A 23874-nucleotide genomic window follows, 5' to 3' on the forward strand; every position below is an offset into this window, starting at 1 on the left:
CAGGATTGCAACATCGAGGCTCCGCCCCCCGCTGGATGACGACATCACGGGAGGAAACACCGTAACCAGACAGACCCAGAGTCAGTGTGCGCCGCAAAGTTCTGGGGACGAGCAGGGACCGAGCAGATCAGGGTCCAAGGGTCAGACTGGATCTACAGCAGAGCCACATACGGACAATATTTTAATTTACACCTCAGGCGGACGGACAGGAGGACAGAAAGGACTCGGTGTGACTCGGCTTTGTTCGCTTCAGCTCCGGATATATTTTAAAACATACTTTCATTTTCACTTTTTTTTTAAACAGCTTTTATTGTTTCTTCTTCTTCTTCTGTTGTCCACCGTCTGAGTTTCTTGTAATTCAGACTGATAAAAAGAAACTCAAACTACCAGCTGACTGACGACACGTTGCGCAACCCAGACAATAATAATAACGAGACAAAGACGTCATCACCGGACAGTCGGCTCCAGTTCTCCCAGTTGCTACAAGAGCTCCAGGTCCCAGTCGGAGTTTGAACTTTGAAAGGCAAAGCTTTTGTATGTCTTCAGCAACTTCTGCACCACAGACAGACAGACCATCTGCTTCTCTCTGACTCTACTGGGTTTCTACTGAGTCTAACTGGTTTCCTGTTGACCTGCAGCCCGAACCAGTCTGCCTGTCTGTCACGAGAGAGAGCACAAGGTAAGAAACTGAGCTGAGAGCAGAGGTGGAGGAAGCACTTAGATTATTCACATGGCAAAGGAAACAACAAATTATACAACTTCACTATGCTGTGCACTTTTTAGTCTGTAGTTTCCAAATAAATAATTTGGAAAAGGTGGAGAGAGGATACATGTCGAGGAGTAAATGGAAGCACTCAAATTAAGTGCAAGTACCTCAAGACTGTACTTAAATAGCCTACAGTACTTGAGTAAATATACTTAGTCTGCACTTCTGATGGGAACTTACATCAATTCCAATGCAACACATGTAAACAGAGTCTGGGTGTAAAGATAGAATTTCTGCTTACAACACAAATTTTATATTCTGACAGCTTCCTTGTTATAAGAATAAGAAATTACACCACTGTCTACAGTCATATAACATGAGACAGGTTGTAGTTCTTAGTTTTTGTATTTCTGTAAACTGTACTCCAGCACTTTACTTACTTTACTTTAGAGCTCAAAAGAGCAGATTCTGCTGAGCAGAGTTTATGAAACCGTAGTCTTCATCAGCACATGGAGTGAGCCCAGCTGTCATGTAGGATGGGTGTGTTGACATGTGAGCCCAGTAGCTGTTATGTGTGGCGTGCATAACTGTGTGATACGGTTGAAAGTTCTGGAAAAAGCTGGCAAGTGGAGGATGAGCTGGGTTTGTTTGGTTTAAGGGACTGTTCTTTATGTATAAGAGGAAGGGGTGTGACTTTGTCTTTGTTTTTTTGGACCCTCCCCAAAGCTGCACATATTTGTCTTTGAGCCTTTGCACATGATGTGGACTGTCGGGAATTTAAAAAACAACAACAGTAATTCTGTTTTTGCAGTTTGCTGGCTATGATACATAGTGTGATTTTTAAAGACACCTGCAGTATGAAAGGCATAAATACTTTTAAGACTGACTGCATGACAACTGAGCAAACTCCATCCACTGACTGGAAAGAGTTCCCTGTCACACACACACATCATAAATACACAAAGGGATTCGACTCAGTAACAAGAGATACTCAAATTAAAGGATTAGAAGCATGTACATAATAACGACTGTTAATAACATGTTTATGTTTAAAGCACTCAGAGAGCTGGTTGGTCCGGCCTGCAGGACAGAGAGAAGACATCTGACTGTCAATCAAAACAGATCAGAATCATAAATACTAATGACTGGGACATGTTGTAGTTTCTCTTCTATTGCATATAAACCTATGGAAATACATAACACATATAAAAGGAATATAAAGAATATGTATCATACTACAAAGTGTGTTAAATATAAATGCAAGACTAGAATAAGTAAGAATTAAATAAGAATATTAGTTGAGTAGAGTGTTGCACAGGTGAACTGTTGCACAGTTAAGTTGGCTTTACAGCGTTGAAATACAAATAATGAATAAATTATGAGGTTATATCAGCTGACAGGTGAAATAAGTCCAAGAGCCTGAGTCTATTGACTCTCAGTCTTGTGACTCAGGGTGTCTGACACACACACTGAGGGAGGGGTTGAGAGGTTTGATAGCTACAGGCAGGAATGACTTCCTGTCGCGCTCTCTGGTGCATCTCAGAGGAATGAGTCTTGTACTGAATGTTCTCCTGTGCTTGACCAGCACACCATGGAGTGGGTGGGATAGATTGTCCAAGATGACACACAACTTACACAGCATCCTCCTCTCTGACGCTGTCGCCGGAGAGTCCAGCTCCACCCCCACAATGTTACAGGCCGTGCGGATCAGTTTGTTGAGTCTAGTGACATCTGCTACCTTTAACCTGCTGCGCCAGCACACCACAGCAAACAGGATAGCACCGGCCACCACGGACTCATAAAACATCGTCAGCATTGTTGAAAGACCTCAGCCTCCTCAGAGAGTAGAAACAGCTCTGGCTCTTCCTGTAAAAGGCGTTGGCGTATTTTGCCCAGCTCAGTTTGTTCCCAGTGTACAATCACAGGTACTTGAAGTACTCCACAATATCCACGATGCCTTTACCTTCATCAGATCCACAAGTTTTTTCCCTTTGTCTTCGTCACGTTGAGCTGTAGATGGTTCGGCTCACACCAGGTGACAAAGTTTCCCAACACAGCCCAATGTTCATGTGAAGACAAGAGTCAAACTTGTCAGTAATGCTGGGTTAAAGACCTCTTTCTTAGTCAGAATAAACAGAAACAAGTAGTGTTAAGTACTTTCAAATAAAGAGCCAATGTGAAAGAGGAAGGTCCTATTGTAGAAGTAACAAAACCTCATAAAAATCCCACTGATGTAAATCTAGATAAGGATGCTGATTTCTTTTTATTCAGTTTCAGTTTTTAGCTACCTTTAGTGAACACGATTTCCCATAAGCCCGACTTCTGCGAGCTTTACGTCACATCTTGACAAAACAGACGAGTCCACGAGGTTGTGGCTACATCAGATGTGTCTGTAATAACACCAGGACAGAGAGGAGTCAACGGTGTTTATATTTTAAGAAAGCAGACAGCTGAGTTTAAGGCTGAACACAAAAGGAAAATTAGAAACGAGCATTGGTGAATAATATGGATAACTCGAGCACTTTAGGAGCTGAATTGTTGTTTACCTCGTGTAAAGCACAAAAGTTTGAACCTCAGGATCATGCTTTGTTATTTTCAGAAAGTCAGATGAAAGAAATCCTCAATGAGAGAGTTCATGAGAGTTCAGGAGAATCTGGTGGAATTTTTCCCGTCGTTATTTTTAACATTGATCTGTGATTGTGAAACAGCAGCTGACAAGATGAGACATCAAACAGCACGGAGTCACTGAGTGTGTGTGTGTGTGTCAGGGGGTGACGTTTCCGCGGTGACTCAGGGTGTTTCACCAGAGTGAAAGCAGAGTTGGCCAACAGCATATTGCCACACAGCGTCACCATGGCAACCACAGGCTCTAAAAAAACTTTATATGACAAAAACATAGGCACACACTCTCACAGTGAGTGTGTGTGTGAGTGTGTGAGTGTGTGTGTGTGTGTGTGGTAGGTGTTGACTGTATTTAAAGGCTGTTTAAACTACAAACTGTTGTGCTCTGATGCAACGATCTGAAAGCTGAAGCGTCTGTCAGCTTACAGGAAGTTGCATCATGAAGCCTATAGACACGTTAACAGTGTAACGTGTGAGCAGCAGAGACACAGAACACAGCGAGATGTGATGCGAATATAATTCTTCTTACTGTATGTGGAAATATAACTGAGGAGGGGTTTTAGTGGCTCAGCTGTGATGAGACCAGCAGAAGGCGCTACTGTGCAGAAACCAGCCAGTCTCAAACAACTCAACAGCCTGAAGTTCGTGGTAGTAAAGTTCTGGAAATAAAGCCAACTATAACCACAGATTCTTGAAATTAAAATACTTAACTGTTCACAATAATCAATCTGCACACAGGACATGTGGTTAGGATGCTTTCTATATTTGACACACAGTAAAATAATCAATTATACAAGATCTCAGCTGCAGTACACCTCAGATATACCACATAGGCAAACTGAAATCTGCAGATTCGAAGCAGCTATAACCACAATTTTTATATTAATTACTAACCTTATGATGTCACCTTTCTCCTCCAATCACAGATGAGCATGGGCATGACAGCCGCCAGATCTCAGCTGTGTCTGAAGAGGTTACTGGATGAGCCGCAGGACAATTTACCGAAATGTAAAGTAGCCCGTCTGGATCCGCACCCTCCTGCCACCGGCCTATCACACTGCCTCAGGCCCAAAAGCCCCGCCCCTGAAGCCAACCAGAGCCAGTCTCCAACCAAAGTCGGATCGTACTTCCTGTTTGAACCCTGCGAGGGGGAGAAGACTTACAGGGCTGTGCACGCACAGACAAAGCAGCAATACACCTGCCAGGTAGTCACCTATGTTACTGACACTGCAAAAATACAACTGGTACTGTAACTGTAGCAAATGTTTTATAGTTACCTTAACCCTCCCTCCTGGTTGCCATGGTTGCAGGTTCTTCCTCTGCGTGGTTATCAAGAACGCTTGGCTGCCTACTCCCGCATCGGTCACCATGACAACATCTGTGGCCTGTTGGATGTGGTGATTGGCCAGGAGAGCGTTTACGTTTTCCTGCCAGGTCACCATGGCGACATGCATGCATACGTGAGAAGCAGGAAGCGTCTAGGAGAAGACGAGGCGAGGGATCTTTTCGCTCAGATGCTGAACGCCGTGACGCACTGTCATCTCCATGGAGTCGTCCTGAGAGATCTGAAGCTGCGCAGATTTGTCTTCATTGACCAATACAGGTGAGACTGTCGAGTACTCTGAAAATACTATTATACAGACAAATGTAGGTGAACTGACAGAGAGGTACTGATGATACCAATACTGATGCTACTAATACTACCACTGATACTGCAAATAAATACTTAATAAAAGTGCTGAATACTACTGCATCCATCACCAGTACTACAGATGCTACAGCTGTCACTGCTGATGCAGCACATAGATTAAAAATGTGGTTTTCTTTCTGCAGGACTCGTCTCGCTCTGCTCGGCCTGGACGACTGCGTCCTCCTGCATGGTAACCATGAAGACGACTCTCTGACAGACAGACACGGCTGCCCCGCCTACGTCAGCCCTGAGCTGCTGACCAACGGGAACAGATCTTACTCGGGTCGCGCTGCAGACATCTGGAGTCTGGGCGTGTCTCTGTACACGATGCTGATTGGACGATACCCATTTCAGGACACACAGCCTGCTGTGCTTTTCACCAAGATACGCCGCGGGGCCTTCAGCCTGCCCGAGTGGCTGTCGCCGCAGGCCAAGTGTCTGATTGGCTGCATGCTGAGGAAGTTGCCCACAGAGAGACTGACGGCGTCAGAGCTGCTGATGCACCCGTGGCTGACCAATCCCTGCACGCCACATCACAACACACAAAAGACACACACACACAGTTCACAAAAAACACTACAGAATACACAAGAGGACGATGATCAGGTGGTGCCGACGTGGACTGAAAAACACTAATGCCATATTTCCAGTGCATGGTACAGCACGGATCAAATCTATTTGTCTTCCATCGGCAAAAGTTGTGCATAGAACCTGATCCTTGTGTTGGCAGGTGGAGATAAAACCCTGCAGACCACTGACTGGTCTGGTCACAGGCCATCCTGCGAAACCCCGCCATTTTTAATAGCCAAGATACCACCAATAACAAGCCTGTGGATATTCTCATAACATAACATAACAACCGCAGTTTCTTTAGTCCCGGATTGAAGATGATGTCACGGCAGTTTCGGCCAAGAATCCGCCTACATTGAAGAGGTACAATCCACAGTGGAAAATGAAATAGAGAAAAGGACCTTAAGTTGAGTCGAGACGAACCATGCAGTGGAAACGAGGTCCAACACAGCACGTTTGCCCTTCTATACTTGTGAGGACCCACAATATGCATCCTCTAACCCTAACTTACGAACCCCAAACTTACACCTCAACCTGACTCTTTTACCCTAAAACCAAGTCTGTACCCTCAAGCAGCCTTCAGACAAAAAGTCCTCACAAGCAATCAGAAAATCCAAAAGGTCCTCGCAAAGATAGCATGACAAGAGCACACACACACACACATACATACACACACACTACAGAGACAGTCTGATCCTGGATTACTTGACCCGACCCTCAGGTGCCTTCCTGTCGCTGCGTCTCAATTCAAGCTCCGCCAGATTACTATCAGAGTCACCAGCTCCCCCAGTGCAGTACCTGACACAAACCAGATCAAATAGTGTGTTCAGGTCCCCTCTCAACACCTGGTGACATCATCATCTCTGATTTAAGACATTGACAAAGACTGCCTAAACACGACTGGTTTCAAAATAGACTTTGACGCAGGCGGAGCCTAAAATGGCACACAGCTTCTTTCTGTCAGTGTTTACACTTACTGGTTGCTCCCTAGCATTAATAAGAGAAGGATCGGTGAGTGTTAAAGAGTCACAAGACACGTTTCTGAAAAACAGAAATTACACAACTTTAAATTCAGCTTTAGCGTGACGTCAAAACATCAAAGTGTCTCATTCTTCTCTGATGATCCCAGTTTAATAGAAGCTGAGAGCTGTCACGATTGCTTAAAATATTTTCAGGCCTCTTTTCTCATGATCTTAACTTGATTCAGTAATTTTCTTTGGAATTTTGTTTTGTTGGGTCCATACAAACGGTTATGCAGAAAAAACGATTTGCTCATATTATTAGTTATGTAATGAGTAGGTTTCTTGAGACATGACGTAATACTGGATGTTGAACATGTTCACACTGCAATAATAATTATTACATGCAAGCTGGTTTATTCTGGGACACCTCATATTGTAAAGGACTGACTGCGTGACATAAGTGGCTCTGGATCAACCATCGTCCCACAATGACAGCAGAGTTTAAGTTGTGATCATGAGAAAACTATTTCTTATGTAACAGAATAATTAAATCTGAATCATAATGAGTGAATAATGAAGTTGTAATCTTGAGATAACTGGACTAAAATTACTCCCATCACTCAAGTCTTGTGCTCCCTTTGACCGATCACGACCTGCAGCCAGCCAATAGGATGCCTTCTTCTGAATGTGTCACTCAGACCTCACTTACAGCTGGAGAATAAATAAAGATGTTTCACAAACTGTTCTGATCCCGATCTGGTTTTTGTTTGGTTTTAACTAAGGAAACATTTTATTACTTGTGCTAAAACCTGTATTTCTTTTGTTGTGATTCAAATGTTTAAGATTTGAGTAGAGTCCCTCAAAGAGTACAGACGGGAGGTGAAGAAACAACAAGAGAGCAGCAGCAGTTTGTCTCACCTTCACATTTTATTATTAAATCACATCAGACAGCAGAATAAATCCTGTGACTGTCCGTCACTTCAGACCCCTGAATTTTCAATGATAGTTCATTTCTCTCCAACATCCACTTCATCACAGAACGGTTCTGTCCTTGTCTCAGTCTAAAAAAGTCCAATTAACAGTCAGTAAACTGTCTCTTGTGTCGGCTCATTGGTCGCTGTGGCAGCAGCCAATCAGGAGCCGTTATCAGTGTCCATGTCATCAGTGTCGTCGCCCTCTGAGCGGCAGATCTCCTCCAGCGCCAGCTCTGAGAGACAGAAAACAGGAAGCAGGAAAAAGATGGGTCTGTTAACTTCTGAGTTCTGAGTGGCCAAAAGTATGTGGACACCTGAACATTCACAGTAAGATGTGAAATTGAAACTAAGGATGCTATATAAGGTTGTCAATGATACGACATGTACAAATCCTAATGTAATAAAAACATGTCATACCATAATATTAATATTTTGACATTGATGTAGTTAAACTGTAATAACAGACAGCAGCAACACACATGGCTGAAAGAGAAAACATCCATACTGACCTGATTAAGTGGATCAGGGATCGGTCATGACATGACTGATACACATTGAAGTTCGATGAAACTGTTAGAGAACTATTTGATTCTGCATATTTACATCTTTCCTGTAAAAACACAAAGCTAGGGACGGTCTTGTCATGGATATTGATTGGCATTTACTGTAACCAACAGAGCTGAATGTGTTACACATCCCTGCCAGATTTCAGATTGACAGCGGCTACTAACTCGACATGAAGAACAGCGGGCTGAGGACAGCCTGCTCTCTGTGGTCGAGAACATCTTGCCGCCACTAATGCTTACAGCTGCGGATTTTACCAACAAACTGCACAGGCATGAAATCGAGGAAAAAGATGACCACGACAAAGTCATGTTGGAGTGAAGCCATGATACATGTTTGAGCTGAGATCTGAAGCCAGCAGTGCTGCTGGTGAAAAAGAGACGCAGGCTCACCCCTACGATGGAGCTGACGCATTCCACTTTCAGGCCTGTGTCTATATTATTACATTTCACTGGGCACAACATTAGTATACACCTCCCAGTCCAGGATGAGTCATCAACATTTTTTTTAATCTTTTTTCCAGGAAAGGAAAAACTCTAAATTACTTTGTTTGTCGTTGGGCCAGATACTGGCATATATGTGACAATCAGCACAAGACATATGAGATTAAAAACCCTTAAACATCTATTTGGATTTCTTTAAATACAGTTTCATTTGTTGCAAGTTGAGGAAAGTGTAGTCAAATGTCTCAGCAGTCACATTCAGTGTAGGTTGTGTGAGGAAAGGCTTCCAAAAAAACCAGGGTGAAGTTACTTTTGATAATCACCAGCCGCACATGTTTTATCAAATACAATCTGCATGTAACTGAAGTTAATATTGGTAGAGTGTAGAGCAACAGCTGCCTCTCTGAGCCTGAAAATCCATCCGTATGAGCTGCTGTAAACAAACGCACCATATTGGCCCAAATATGAGACACTACTTATTTCTAGAAATTGCCTGTAAATATGGGGACCGTATTTTATTTGTTTGAAAATTTTTACAATAGCAGATATTCTTTTTAAAATAGAGAGCATACCAGTGTAAGCTGCCACAGAGAGCGCTGCACTGCGGGTCGTTTGTAGCCTTAGTGTTGCTAGGCTTGTACGTTTTCAAGTCTATTGATAGTGTGTGTGTTAGACATAGTCAGTAGTACTTAAGTGTTTAGTTATCCCAGTTAACTTACAGGTGTTTCTGTTAGCTTGAGTAATGTTTTCCCAGTTAACTTACAGGTGTTTCTGTTAGCTTGAGTAATGTTTTAGGAGGAAGTAAAGTGAAAATGAGTGAAAAGCATGTCCTAATGCCTGAAAGTTGTGTGTGTGTGTGTGTGTGTGTGTGTGTGTGTGTGTGTGTGTCTGTGTACCCTCGCTCTCGCTCAGCCTGGGGATCTTCCTCAGCGTGTCTCGCACAGCAGGGATCACCTGGTCATACATGTGCAGCAGCGGCCTGCAGCTCTCTGAGAAGCTGCCGTGATGCAGCAGCAGCCAGTGAAGCAGCAGCAGACACTCCCTGAGCAGAGACGCTGCTGGGCCGCACCACCATGGCAACGAGGGGGTGGGGCATTTCTGCGGGGGCGGGGCCATGCCTGAGGGGAAAACAAGAAAAACAAACTGAGTTGCAAATGATAATTGTGTAGAGGCAGATTGTTAGGTGTCATGAGATGCGACTGACCTGCTGAGTCTGTTGGATCCTGAGAACCACGAAGATCCAACCACTGACGATGGAAAACAATCACCACTGTCTGAACCAACTGAGAGAGCAAGACAGACACTTGTAGTAAACTCCAACACAATCTTAGTGTCATTATGTAAAAGAGGGTCAGAGAGTTTTACCTCAGTGTAACATTGACAGCTTCTGCGCTGGCTGGCGGTCCAGCTCTCTGCCCTCTGAGTCATCAGTCTGCTCAGCAAACGAACCACCTGAGACACAAAAACAGCCAAAATAGAAGCACTGTAAATAAAAGCTAAGCTCAAATATTAGCTGCAACTGAAACGAACAAATGAAGGGCAAGCCTTTATAAAAACACTGAGGAGTGAAATTACCTGTATTCTTCTTCTTCAAATAATAAATTCAGTATAGTGTACATTTCCACATTAATTCCACCAACACAGTCATGTTGAACTCACCACTCTGATGCCTTCAAATTTCCTGTCTTTAATACTAATACTGCTTTCATTAATGAATTAATCTCGGTCAGTTCTATGTCATTTGTTTTTTTTTCTTTTTTGTTTTGTTTTTAAGATATTTTTTGGGGTATTCTGCCTTTAATCAATAGGATAGTCAAGCGTCAAAGGGGGAGAGAGAGAGGGAGTGACATGCAGCAAAGGGCCACAGGCTGGAGTTAAACCCGGGCCACTGCGGGAACAGCATCGTATATGGGGCGCCTGCTCTACCACTAAGCCACCAACGCCCTGTCATTTGTTTTAATTGTTGTGAAACTTGAAGGTGTAATTTATCAAGATACACGTAGACATGAAGGAAGATTTGAGTTTTTATCAGTAATTAAAACAAGAGGAGATTGCAAAACAGGGAGGATTCTTTCTAAAATATTTTTAAATATAAAAACACAGGAAGTTGGACAGAAAGGCCTGTTTCTGATATAAAAACATTGATTAATGCAGCTTTAATTCCACACTGACTGGTTGATGTCCGGCTTCAGTGCCTTGAGGACTTCAGTATGATGATAAAATATCACAGGTGTGAGCTGTTAACCAACCTGTCTTGTTCTCTTTCGCTCTGTCGTAACATGACATCACATAAAATAACAGCATCTTTTTTTGTAACATTCCAAACCTGACAATCTGACTTTGTGTACCACATAACACAGAGAAGGCATGTGGAGGTGAGAAAGAAGTCAGCATCTGAACATCTCTTTTTGTCATTCTTTACTCAACGACTTCATGGTAACAACAGATTGCAACACCAAGAAAGTGTTTGAAGACCAACTGTCTCAAAGTGTGTAGCATTATTCCCATTTTAACAACCCGTGGTGTAAAACTACAAAGACACACACACACACACACACACACACACACACACACACACACACACAAAACAGCTGTTGGAGAGACATCAGGGCAGCAGTGGGATGCAGCCTGGAGGACAGTATGAGGTAGGAACACTTAAGATGTGGTCGGACCGCTTAAAACATTTTGTTTGAAACATAAGAAAATTCTATCCATGCTGTTATTCATTTACATCTCATGTAGGATGTTAGCCTGACATCGCCAGACCAGATGGCAAATGCAAGTTAGTCCAAAACGTGGTGTGTGTATGTGTTACCTGCAGGTCCAGGAGAATCCAGTCTCTGTGTGCTGCTTGGTTGTCTGGTCTGGTTCTGATGAACTGGAACAACTTCAGGAAAACACACGGGTCTAAACAAAACAACAAACAATTAGTGAAGCTTTTCTTTTTTAAAAAAAAAAATCAAAATCATGTGGAGCAGAAACTTAAAACAACTGAGTGAATATCTAAAGCAAAATCTAGATAAAAAAAATCATCAAAGAGCAGTTACTTAATGTATAAATGACATTAAATTACAGAGGAGTTGGAGTCACTGCAGTAACTGTGCTGTATCAGTGGGCAGAGACTCACCGTGCTGAGAGCACAGCTGCTGAGCCAGTGTCTGGTGGTCGGACATGGACGTGAGGACAGACACACTCCCAGAAACCATCTGCAACCTGCAGTCTGCTGACAAACACACACACAGCACCTGCAACACACACTGCAACCTGACAGGGAGAGACAGAGAAACTGTCAGTGAAACTAAAACAATACTAGTCAACACTGAAATAATAAATTAATCACATTAGTTATTAGTTATAACACGCAGGAGTTCCTTCTTTTGGTTACTGGACTGTTGTTCCGACTAATGATTTAATATTTCATCATATTTTTACTCTGTGTGTCAGTGCCTGTAAATCACTGCACGTAGTTTACAGTCATGTTTTACGTAACCGCTGACAGTCAGTGGAAAGTCGTAAACCTGCATCACTCCCAGCTCAGCCACTCCTCTACCTCCAGTACTATTCCTCCCAGGTGAGAGTTGCATCATATGTGTTTGATCTTGTAAACTGTTCTATGTAATTGGAGGATTGTTAAAAAGAATTTGAAATAAAGGGCGTGTGAGTGGGTGAAGTTTCATGACAAATTCACTGCTGCCTGCACCTGGAAAACAAACTCTAACAAACAATGGTAGTATTGCAAAATTGACAAATATCTTGCAACCTATATTTGAACATTAAATATAGTGTTAAATACATTTTGAAAAATACATTTCAAGGTCAAGGTTTCAAGGTTTTTAAGTACTCAAACAAAAGTTGAATTCATGTTCATGCATTTATTTTCAAGGTGCTTATTTTATTTGCAAAAGTCTGTTGTCACATATGATCAGATTATTAACTATTGATTATTATGCTTCCATCATATAATCATACAGAAGAACAATACGACCGACTTTGACCCTTGACCTCCCGACTGCTGGTTGTTCTTAATGGTTGCCTGCAGTCTGTGTACCTGTCTGTGTGAGTGTGTGGCGTCCTCTCAATGAGGACACACAGGGTCTTCATGGCATTGAGGACAAGCTCCTCATTCTGTGAGCCACTGCCTCGCCCTGCTTCACACAGCCTTAACACTGACTGCAGCAAGGCATTCTGGGAGCTCAGACCCACACCTGCAACAGGACGCTCAGTCTAAGACCAGAGGGAGAGACGGAGAGAGGAGGATTTCAGTGAAATGTTTTTCCTCTAGGGGAAATTAAACAAACAAAATGTAGGTTCATATCATAAAGTTGGTATTTTGATATAAGCCTTCTTGACTGTGATGAAGGTGAGGAGGGACAGGTGATAACGTTGACAGTGGGAACGTGTTTTTTTTGTCTGTACCTTTTTGTCTGTAGCTCTGCTCTGACTCTCCTTTGACAGCACAGCCTCCACCGCCTGAGAGCATCACAAAACATCACAACTTATTTGGCCAATAACCAATACAGATAGATGGAACAATCTTTTTCTAATTTCATAACTTTTCCAGGAATTTCACGAGTGTGAGTTTAACATTTGGACCGGAAAAGAGCTTTTGTCACATCACAACTACCAGTAGTTATCATGTGTGAGTTGTCACTGTTGTGTCATCACCTCGTCACTGTGGGCCAGCACCAGGTAGAGGAGCCTCAGAGCAGCCAAGCCAGTGTCCTCCACGCTGAAACCAGTCAAACCAGCCTCCTCCAGTCTTCCCTGTGCAGCAGCAGGAGCAGCGCGGCCCGCTGGAAGGGAGCTGGCAGCGGTAGAGTTTGATCCACCACTGCCAGCAGAGTGTGAGGAATGGAGCAAATCCAGAGCCTGACAGAGCCGAGACAGGTGAAGGTCCAACAGAGGGAGGAGGAGGACGGCTCCAGGACACAACCTCCAAAGACACACACAAAAAAAGATTTAGATGTTTTTAAAAATGTCGCGCTAAGATAAATGATGGTTGTCCAAATCACACATTACATCTGTATCAGTGATAAAGGGGTGGTGTGGTCAATTATTTCAATATTTATTGCCTACTTTTTCAGTTGTGAGCTAATTTGCTGTCTCTGTCAAGTAGTTGTCCATTAGTCACTCAATCTACAGCAGGAAACAGTATTTCAAAAGATCTTAATACAGTGAATATCAGTGATATTCACTGTATTAAGAAATAAAGTGTTTTTTTATAAACTTGACACATCTGCAAGTCACTTGTGGACAATTCAGAATGGACTTGTGATGCACTTTTAGACTGTGACCCACCACTGTGCCAGAGTATACACATTATTTGCTATCAGCTAGCTATCTGGGACCAGGCTATTTCCTGGGGACAAATAAATTCAGTCAGAAAGTTAAGTCGCTGACGCTTGAAATGTTTGAGTTTGCTACAATGTTATGCCCCTCTTTCTTTATCTGTTTTTGAAAGTACTGTGGGGAGCGATGGAGAACGAAAACATACCCAGCATGCTGTTCAATAGTGTAACAGTTAATATGGGCCCCCTCTCAATACATTACACAGTGTGTACATAACACACTACTAACACATATGTCCCTCAGATCTCAACACTGCATTTCATCGGGTTTTCAGAACTCACCTGCCAAGTGTAAAGTTGATAGGATGAACAGGTGTCAAGAAAATCAAGGACAGACAGACAGAAACTCCTATTTTAGTTTGATAAAACTATTGTTAATGGATGTGTTTCCTTCTTTTTCTTAAATGGTGAAGTTTTTAAAAATGTACACTATAAAAATGCAAATTAACTTTAATTTGATTTAATTGACTTTAATGTAATCAACATTAACATGTCCTTGTGATAGTGTTTTGCTATGTGGCCATTTCAGTGTTGCTGATACATCTTTTGGCCACCAGAGGGCTCTATTGTCTAAAGAACTGTAGTGTTTTGTTGCTCAGGATTCTTCAGAAGTTATCAGTCAGTCAGGTTTCAGCATAGCAGCTGAAGTATCTCAGTCAGTCTACCTTTTGTTTCTGCTGCTGGCTGCAGCTGCTGGTCGGCTCTGACTCAGCATGTTGAGTCCGGTTATAGCCAGACTCTGGACCGAACTCAGACCTGTTCTGGGAGCTCCGCCTCCACTGCCTCGGACGCTGGCTGCAGCATCACAGTCCAACAGAAAATTTGTAGACAGCTCGCTGAAATCACAACATTACAACAAAAAAAACCCCACATCAGTTAGTCTTTATAACAGTTCAGCTCCTTTATGTTTCCTCTGCAATGTGACCTACTGATGGTCCTACAATCATGACTCCTACTACTGCTGATCCAACTACTGAAGTCAAAATAGTGTGATGAAGGTTGAAAATGAAATCTCAGATGAGATCTAATTAAAAGTAAAATAAAAATTTTCCTGCGATTTGTGTTTTGGTGAATTTGCTGACGAGGTGAGTTGGTTGCATTTAGTGACTTCAAAGCAACACTGAAGATACAGTAGATGTTTAAGTGATCATAACATAATAACATGTATGTTTTTTGCAAGTGAGTGAGGTGGACGTAAATGCAAGATTTCCAAAGGACATCTGGTGCGTTGGCTTTAGAAACAAACTCGATGATGCTGATCTAATCACACAAAATGATGTGTTTATTCCTTGACTTTATTAAACCAGGGTGACTTTTAATGAGCATGAATTGCTTCACTGACGTTGCTGGGGGAGGTTACATACTTTGCACTCCTTGATCAAACTTTATTCTGGCACACCAGACACTGAACCAAAATCTGTTTCTCTCTCAAGTCACTGCTGCAAACTCCTTCCCTCTGACTACTACAGTGCTGTGTTGTTATACATACTACACTCCCTTAGTGACCACGTTGCCATGGCTACAGATGAGCGCATTTACCTGGATGCCAGGTGGATATCAGTCAGACTCATGGACAGCAAGTGAGACAGGCCAAGGCTGCTGGGAGACAAAGGCTGCTGCAGCAACAACCCGAGCAGGACTCCACCTGGAGAACACCACAGAACACACACAGACGTCTTCAATAATTAATAAACGAATGGTCAAAATGTGTCCAGCAGATGGCATTACCTGACTTCCAGTCTCTTATATGGACCAAGATCCTACATTGCCCATAATGCAACTGGATAGTGTCTTTGATTAGACCCTCCTTGTCTGCTAAATGCCCTCATCTTTCAAACTTCAAGGTTGTGTTTCATTTGCCTTGGCACTTCCCCTCAGGGAAATCCCTGCTGCCATCATAAGGGTCGTTCCATTTGACTGAAAACCTGAAGTGAACTTGGTGAGATTGACACTCGGAGGACTGAGGGAGGAAGTCAACAACTATGGTCACTCACACAGCTGCAACTTTTCTCTCTTTGGTCTGACCTGAGCGTAAGTAAATGAGAGGAAGGGGAGCTACCAAAGAGATTTTATTCAAACTGTGTTGCAGGTCGTTTAGTATGAAGCAGCACTGCGGATTGACTGACCTCGGTGCCTTAGGTGCGCAGGTCTGACAGACAGGAAAGGGTCTGGGCGAGACGTGTCCTGTTTGTCGCCAGATCTGCTGCTGGACGCCCCCCTGTCTGCTGGAACACACCAATACAAGCAAATGTCAAAATCTGCTTCTCCTCAACACATCTGTTTCACTATTATCACCTTTATCATGTGACCCACTGTCTCTCCGTGTCTTCACTGGTGTTGTTCTGGACGGGCCAGGAGCTCCAAATGACTCCTTGGTGATGAACCCATTTCCTGTTGGAGAGGAGGAGCTGCTACCGGTCCCATGATGCAGCTGGGCCAGAGAGCTCAGCACTTTAGGACTGAGAGGAGAGAGAGAGAAAAAACAGATGATAATCAATCACTCCGATTCAGTTTAAAACCAAAACTGGTGAGTCGTACAGCTGCAGCTGCTCCTCTACAGTGTGACCTTTGACCTCCTGATGAAATATTTCCTTTAGGTCTCGTTTCACTTATCTCAACTCCATACACTCTTCTAGTTCAACAGGTCCCCTTTAAATGTCTTGATTTGTCCAACAACAGTCCAAAAAGACATCCAGTTTACATTGATATAAAACATAGAGCATTTAAATCTATCGTCTGCTGTTGATGATAACTGACCTGTGTCTTGGCAGTGGAGAGGCCGTCTTGTTTTTGTCTGAGCTGTGCAGTTTGGTCTTGATCTCATTGATCTCTGCTTCTTTAAACTGCAGCTCAGATTGTAAAGACTGAACCTAAACAAGGACAACATGTCATTATGTTATTCTGAGGATTATATGAACTGTATTACATATGTGTGTGTAATTCTCAGCTCCTCACCTTCCTGTTGAGCTCCTTCTCCCTATCGCTCTGCTCTTTCTGTCTCTGGATCTCCAGCTGGATCTGGTTCTGCCTCTGGGTCTCCTTCTCCTGCTGAGCTCCCTTCAGAGAGTCCCTCAGGACCCGGATCTCGCCGTTCTTCAACACAATCTCCTCCTCCACCTCCTTCAGCTAATAACACAAACATTCAGCAAGAAGTAGTTATACAGAGTCCGTTCTCAGCAGAATCAAATCACTCGTTATACTTGACATTTAACCACACTGATGGCAAATATCCACTGCTTTGGATGACCTCACACTGCTCCTTGTTATCTTTATATAATCCTACTACATCTGGGTTTCAAACCTCAATACCTTCTTGGTCCAGACTGAAATGTGTCTGTAACACCAACAAACAGTGACAACAAATGCCTGGTCAGATTCGGAAGTTTTCATATCAATATGCAAATTTTAATTTGTTGTAATGACTAAAAAGTGACTTTTACCAACTACAGAGACTGGACTTTAGGTTTTCAGATGAAAGGCGAAGTTATTTATGTACTTAAAAACGCCTGGACAAGCAGTGACATGAAAGTGGGACAGTCATTACGTAGTTTAAATACACTGTACTTAATCAGAAATTCTCACAGAAATATCAGATGTCAGGATAAACTTTGGGAAAATGTACAAATGAAGTACAAGATGTGTAATATTTCCATTTGATGCAATGGTGATAAAAACAAAGAGTTTAGGGTTTTGATATTTCACACAGTGTAAACATCCTACAGCTTCAGTAAAGTCAGAGGGCCCTATCTTACACCCAGCATGAAGCAGCGCACAGCTCAGTGCGACTGTCATTGCCACTTTCAGACTGATGCAGGTGTCATTTTCACAGCCGGCACCCACGTTGTGTAAGAAAGAAATGTACTTGCACCCATCTGTGCGCCCATGGAGATGTAAGTCTCAAAATGATGTGTGGTCAGGCATATTATTGGCGAACAGCTATTTTGAGGCAGCAGAATGCGATTCCGTCATTGACTTCAGGCCAAGTTTTTGTTGGTCAATGGTAGTATTTTACTGCTATTTAAAGAGTGCATTATTCAGATAGTACGATGCGCCTACAAAGGGAAGTTCACAACACGCGTACACTCTGCCTGTTACACACAGAGACACACAGATGGGTTGCGGGAGGGTGAAATAATACACTATTAATGAGGAGGATATTAATTACATTCTCTAAAGTGTGAACATAGCAGAGAGCTGAGCAGAGCTGCTTTCCAACTCCCCATTAAGAGACACGCTGTGCGAATGTACACACGAGGAGCAGCGTTACTTCATTGATTATTTCAGAGGCTAAATGTTGAGTCCTTTTTCTTCTGTCAGGATTATAACTACAGCTTTTAGTTTTGCTGCTTAAACAATATTTGCTGCAGTAACATTACTCCTCTTACTGTATCACTGTCAGCAGAGAACTGCTCACTTTTCCAGTTTGCCAAATGTGCCATGTAAATTGCAGTGTGCCATAGGCAGACATGCCTGGCTTTTAAAGGGAATGGAAGATCACACTTTGATTGGTTGAATTGATTTGCCTTACTTTTCACCCAGATTATGTGCCCTTTAACTAGCAAAAGAGGAGTTGGACAAGCAGTGTCCTAAATGTGCTTGAGCCATGTACCATGTCCTATGGATCATTAAAATAAGGCCCTATGAGTTAGAACTACTTGATACAGAACATGCTGTGTATGATACAGTCAGACAGTTTGGAATAATTTAAACAACCTTAAATCCACTTAAGAGACAACAAAAGGGAAAATGTACAAAGAGGATAACAGTTAGATTTACAGCAGTGTTTACCCAGAGTTATTCAAAAGGCTGTTTTTCATTTGTAGGCCTTTGGCGGACGTTACATCGCCCTACAGTAGTTTTTTAATGAGGTAATCATGTAACAAGTTATTATTATTGGTATTTTAGATTTTTATATTTGCACTCTTCCGCGCATGTATTGCAACTGCTGTGCAGCAAATATCCTCGAGATACTCAGATGATATCACATGATAATAGCAGTTTTAGTTTATCTTATGAGCCCTGCTCAACAAAAATACAGAAACTTGAAAATGACACTTAATTCATGTTATAATCTCACATGCCAATGGAATATCATAAGCACTGTTATGTCTCCCTGCTCTGATTATATAGTTTTGTTCACTGTACTGATTCTTCAGTATGCTTTACAACAGCTGCTTCCTGCTGATTGGATGCACATGGGTTATCTTTTTTTAGGTAGTGAGAAAGCAGTGAGCCTCACCTTCCTCTTTAGCTCTGCATGCTGAGCCTCCAGCAGACAGTAAGAGTCATCTCTGTCCAACCCAAGCTGCTGCTGCTGCTGCTGCCTGTTACCTGAACACACAAAACAACAAAATTTTAAAAGCATGTTAAGCAATGCTTGTTAAAGGATAATACAGTCGTTCTGCAGGTTTAAAAAGTAGAGGTATATCAATACATCTTAGTACAGTATACAAAATACACTGTATAAAATATTCACAAGTCTCCCATCTGACAGTATGTGTGTTTACTGTAAGAACACACAGCAGCTGATTAGACCAACCAATTTACAAACGTACCAGATTATCACTCAGTTTTCACCTGGTTTTCATTCAAAGCCTAAGATTTTCATCTTCAAACTGACTGTGATGGTCTATGTTACAGTCGGTCTTTAATATGTAGGTAGATGTGAAGGAAATTTAATGAAATCAGTGACTGCCTAGAAGGAAGAAAATCAATCTTTAACTGCTGAATAATTTTGGAGCAGGAATTTAAAACACAGATGACAATGCTGGTAGTCTGTGGGATGAAATATGTAATTCAGCAAAGGTTTGATCTTTACATATGACCGTATTTTGATGATCTGCTCTGAGCTCACCGAGAGGCTCTCTGCTTGGTATCCCAGGATTTCCCCTGCTGCTGCTGCTTAGCCCAAACATGTTCTCTCTGCTGTGGTTGGATGTGGCTCTGCTGACAGATTTACTGTGCCCTGCATTCGACGGCCAGGCAGACCCACGGGCCAGCTCAGTGGGTTTGGTTCCTGGTTTAGACCCAAGCCCAGGTGTGGTGACACCAGTGTTGGCCTGCGAGGCAATGATATCAATCTCATCCAAGTCGTCCTGAGTGAAGTCCTCATCATCTCCAAACGGGTCATCAAAGGCCACTGTCGTCACTGCTTCCTGGTTCAGGCCTCGAAGGCGCTTGGTGGGGGGATAGTTCATGCTGTGGGGGAGAAAGAGAAAAAGACAAGCAGGTTAATGAGCTACAAACAGCCACTGGTTTACGATATTGTTGGTTTTAGCATCAGGGCCTGTATTTATCCATCTTGTCAGAGTGGGATATAACTCTAGCTGGCCAAAAATGAGTGATGCAACTTCATATGAGGTGAAGCTCCTAAACTGATAACTACAACCAAAGCTGCATCACATGGTGGTTTGCATATCTGAGACCTTTGATAAAGATGGGCCTTAGTTCAATATCCATAAAGCCTCTCAGGAGTAAAATTTGTTTTAATTATGTCAAATTTCTAAGAACAACTAATAACCATTTTGCATTCATTCATTCATATTCCTAAATGTTAAGCCTCGCCCTCTGGACAAAGGAATACTTTGCGCATCTATTTCCAAACAGGTGCGTAAGAGAGGGACAAGCAGAACACAACTTGTAGAAAAAACTCCCGACACTGTTTAACTGCAAAACCTCAGGCATAACTATCATCAGGTTTTGCCTGATGAAGGACTCGTCATCAAAACATTGCAGCATTAAAATCATTATTTTTTACAAGTTAGACAGTCTGCTGGAGTTATTTCCACAAGAATTGCCCTCCCACATTATTTCAGAGGGCTACAGAGGTCTCTTAAATCAGTAAGGAATGACGAGCAGGTGGCAGCATTACAGCACAGTCAATTCATAACATAATGGATTTAATAATTTAATAATTACTATGAATAAGAACACAGAAATGACAAATTAAGCTGCTTCTAAATATATGATCTTGTCAGTAAAAGCTTGTAAAGAAATGTTTCATTTTTAGGTCAAAAATGAAACATCAATTTGATTCACAAACAGGTCATAGCACCTACAGTGGTGGTTATCACTTCATATGATTATTGTTTTTTTAATATTTCTTTAACACAGTTATGAGAGCTACTTTAAACAAAGCTAATCAGTCTCACCTTTGCCCACAACTGTTTGAATCACAAATCAAATTCACAGATATATATTCCATTCATCAGACTGTTTTTGCTATGTTTTAAACATACTGGGTTATCCAACATCAACAGCAAGTTTAAAGCCTCTGCATGTTGAAATTAACTGAAATCTGAGGCTGTCTGGGAAGAAAGGACCTCAGCCTTAACATTAAGAGATGAGTTAAGAAAATGCTCAGCAAGAATGAAAACACAGGTTTGTAGTTTAGCTCAGCTCAGACCAAAGTTACAGCCAGTCTGTCGCTAACATAAACTTCTTAAAAAGCCTGTTGCTAGGTCATTAAGTGTTATTAAGTGTGTAGTTCCTTTGGGTTCGCTACCTGTGTTACCTTGTGTCCCGGTGCTGCTGCTGTCGCTCCTGTTAGCTGTTAGCCACAACGACACCGCTGCATAACTAACGTTAGCTGTGATTCCAATGGGAAGTTAACCTTCTGCTAAGCTAACAGGGCTCACTCCGTCAAAACAGTATGTAACTGTCTGTTTAAACTTCAGGAAAAAGACATAACATATATCTGATAATGGCGTCTCTTCAGACTTCAAACTCAGCTCTAAATCAAACGGTTAAATGTGTTTTACGGTGGCCAGCAGCTGGATAACACGAAGATATAATTATCATGAAAAGTGTGTTAGCTTGTTCCGCCCGCTCCGGCGCCGCTGTCAATCTGACCAATCAAAGCGCTGCTCCGGCAAATCTGACCAATCAAAGCACTTCACCGGCAAATCTGACCAATCACAGGCGACCATGCACTACACTGGCTGTCGTACGGGTCCTTCGTAGGGACAAACTGAAATCAACATACAATAAGGAGAGAAAAAGCGTCTTTAAAGGAATAGTTCGAAGTTTGAGAAACATTTCAGATAGATGAGGATATCTTCCTATCGTGTCATAGTAATTAATTTTACCTTTTATATCTTAATTTTCTCTTTACTTTTTAATTTAATTGTAAATCTGTATCCTTTGTTATGTTTTATATTTTCTTGCTCTGTAAAGCACTTTGAATTCATTTAATTAATTTTTTAAAAATTTTATATAGGTACTTATAATTGCCCTGGTGTATGAAATGTGCTATACAAATAAAGCTGCTTTGTCTTGTACAGTAAATAAGAGGTTACAACTAGCTTCTGGTTAGTTTAGCTCAGCACAAAGACGACAGACGGGGAGAAAGACCTTCAGGACTTTTAGGAATTAATTTTATAAATTTTAGGAATTCAGTTTTTTTTAAAATCAGTTTTTCAGATATGAGGAATTTGCCTTTGTGTTTCCGTGCACAGCAATAAATATAGTAAAAATATAAAAATAAAAAAAAAAAGACAAAAAGAAAATACTGCAACAGTCAAGAAACATACATAACATTTTAAAAAAAAAAGACAATAAACATATGGAAAGAAAAATCAGAAAATATATGACTTAAAATGAAAGCTGTGTAGTTTTGTGCAGGAATGTGCAAAAATATTGACCAAGGAATGTGCAAACATTAACATTATGAAGTAAAGAGAGCTAACAAACCCCACTTGGCAGCATCTCTAAAGTCCAGTAAATATTATTCTACATGTTGTTTGTTTATTCTGTGCCAAAAACATACAAACAAATGCATAAACAACAAAGTGTGAAATTACATGTTGTGGTTATGTTTGGGACTATCTCTTGGCCATGTTTAGTACCTTCTCGGGGTCTCTGCTGGTTGCCTTGTAGCCTCGCACCGATGACATTGATATTGACATCTGATATTAACCATTTGTATTTGCACTCCATAGCAACATGGTCACATTTTATATAGCCGCATACAGTCTTTGGATTTTGTCAAGTGTGGGGGGCATGTCCCTCTGTCCCCCGTGAAAATTACAATGCGTATATTTAAAACAAAGAAAACTGATTAATTGCCTCCCTGTAACAACCACCATGGTAGTAACCTGACATTAGTGGTCACTGTTTTTATCCACGTTATTTCGAAGGCTGATGTTAGTATGAATCCCTGTATGTACACGCGCCACATATAGAAGCTTCTTGTGGCTTCTCAGCAACAGCAAGTGTGCTTTCCTTTTTTAGACACAGACAGGTCTGTGTGTCGCAGCTGAGGCTCTACAGTGTGTGTGTGTGTGTGTGTGTGTGTGTGTGTGTGTGTGTGTGTGTGTGTGTTTAACACTGACACATGCACCCTCTCTTTCTCTCGTTCTCTCTCCGCCTCCGTACTTCAGTACAGAAATGGCAGAGCTCAGCGACAGGCATCCAGATGCACCCATCAGCATCAGCAGCAGCTCTCTCTCTCTCACACACACACACACACACACACGATCATCACGAACATCACGAACATCTGCAGCACCATGGCGTCACCGGTGTCACCAGTGTTCTGCGCTCTGGCAGGTCTGCTCTGCACAAATTCAGCTGTTTACGGCTTAAAAAGATCTTTCATTGAATGAGCAAAGCGGCACACACAAATACACACATTTGGTGGGCAAGTTGGTTGCCATAACAACGAAACAGTCAAAGCAGGGTCACTGAGTGAATCAGATGAAATGAAACCTACATACATGTGTATGTGTGTCTTACTGCAGAGCAGAGGAGCGGCTGTAACTCTCACATGTGTCTGATTCTGTCCGATGTGGGTTTGAGACATCTCTGACTGTCCTCTCCTGCAGTGTCCTCTCAGGAGGGCCTGCAGTGGGACTCAGGCTGCTGTCCAATCTAAGTGAGAGCTGTGTTCACACATGAAGATGGACAGGATGTCCCTTGTGATGTGACACTCATAGACAGGTATAAACCTTTCTCAATAGGGAGTCAACAAGTTCAAACCCAGCAAACCTGACTCG

The 23874-nt window shown here is 42.1% G+C and overlaps 2 protein-coding genes across 5 annotated transcripts; one reads left to right on the forward strand and one right to left on the reverse strand.

Moving 5' to 3' along the window:
• Positions 1–55: 55 nt before the first annotated feature.
• trib3 (tribbles pseudokinase 3) lies at positions 56–7305 on the forward strand. Its single transcript, XM_049572404.1, has 4 exons — positions 56–679; positions 4255–4533; positions 4639–4931; positions 5162–7305. The coding sequence occupies exons 2-4, from the start codon at positions 4255–4257 to the stop codon at positions 5652–5654; spliced, it is 1065 nt and encodes a 354-aa protein (XP_049428361.1). The 5' UTR covers positions 56–679; the 3' UTR covers positions 5655–7305.
• On the reverse strand, positions 7065–23694 carry LOC125886287 (ATR interacting protein). 4 transcript variants are annotated; one of them, XM_049572383.1, is made up of 18 exons: positions 23615–23694; positions 19734–20077; positions 19119–19210; positions 16835–17005; positions 16637–16749; positions 16193–16338; positions 16006–16104; positions 15419–15524; positions 14545–14715; positions 13197–13464; positions 12948–13001; positions 12580–12755; positions 11659–11795; positions 11347–11438; positions 9897–9983; positions 9736–9814; positions 9428–9649; positions 7065–7757 (listed from the first exon to the last, which is right to left on the reverse strand). In XM_049572383.1, the coding sequence occupies exons 2-18, from the start codon at positions 20074–20076 to the stop codon at positions 7684–7686; spliced, it is 2430 nt and encodes an 809-aa protein (XP_049428340.1). In that variant the 5' UTR covers position 20077; positions 23615–23694; the 3' UTR covers positions 7065–7683. The 4 variants fall into 4 exon arrangements, with proteins under 4 accessions (XP_049428340.1, XP_049428331.1, XP_049428349.1 ...); XM_049572374.1 differs by lacking the exon at positions 23615–23694 and adding an exon at positions 21393–21707; XM_049572392.1 differs by lacking the exon at positions 23615–23694 and adding an exon at positions 21384–21707 and having other exon boundaries at positions 16006–16101.
• Between the last annotated feature and the right edge of the window lie 180 nt (positions 23695–23874).

The sequence above is a fragment of the Epinephelus fuscoguttatus genome, linkage group LG1 (genome assembly GCF_011397635.1).
Source record: "Epinephelus fuscoguttatus linkage group LG1, E.fuscoguttatus.final_Chr_v1".
NCBI lineage: Eukaryota > Metazoa > Chordata > Actinopteri > Perciformes > Serranidae > Epinephelus > Epinephelus fuscoguttatus.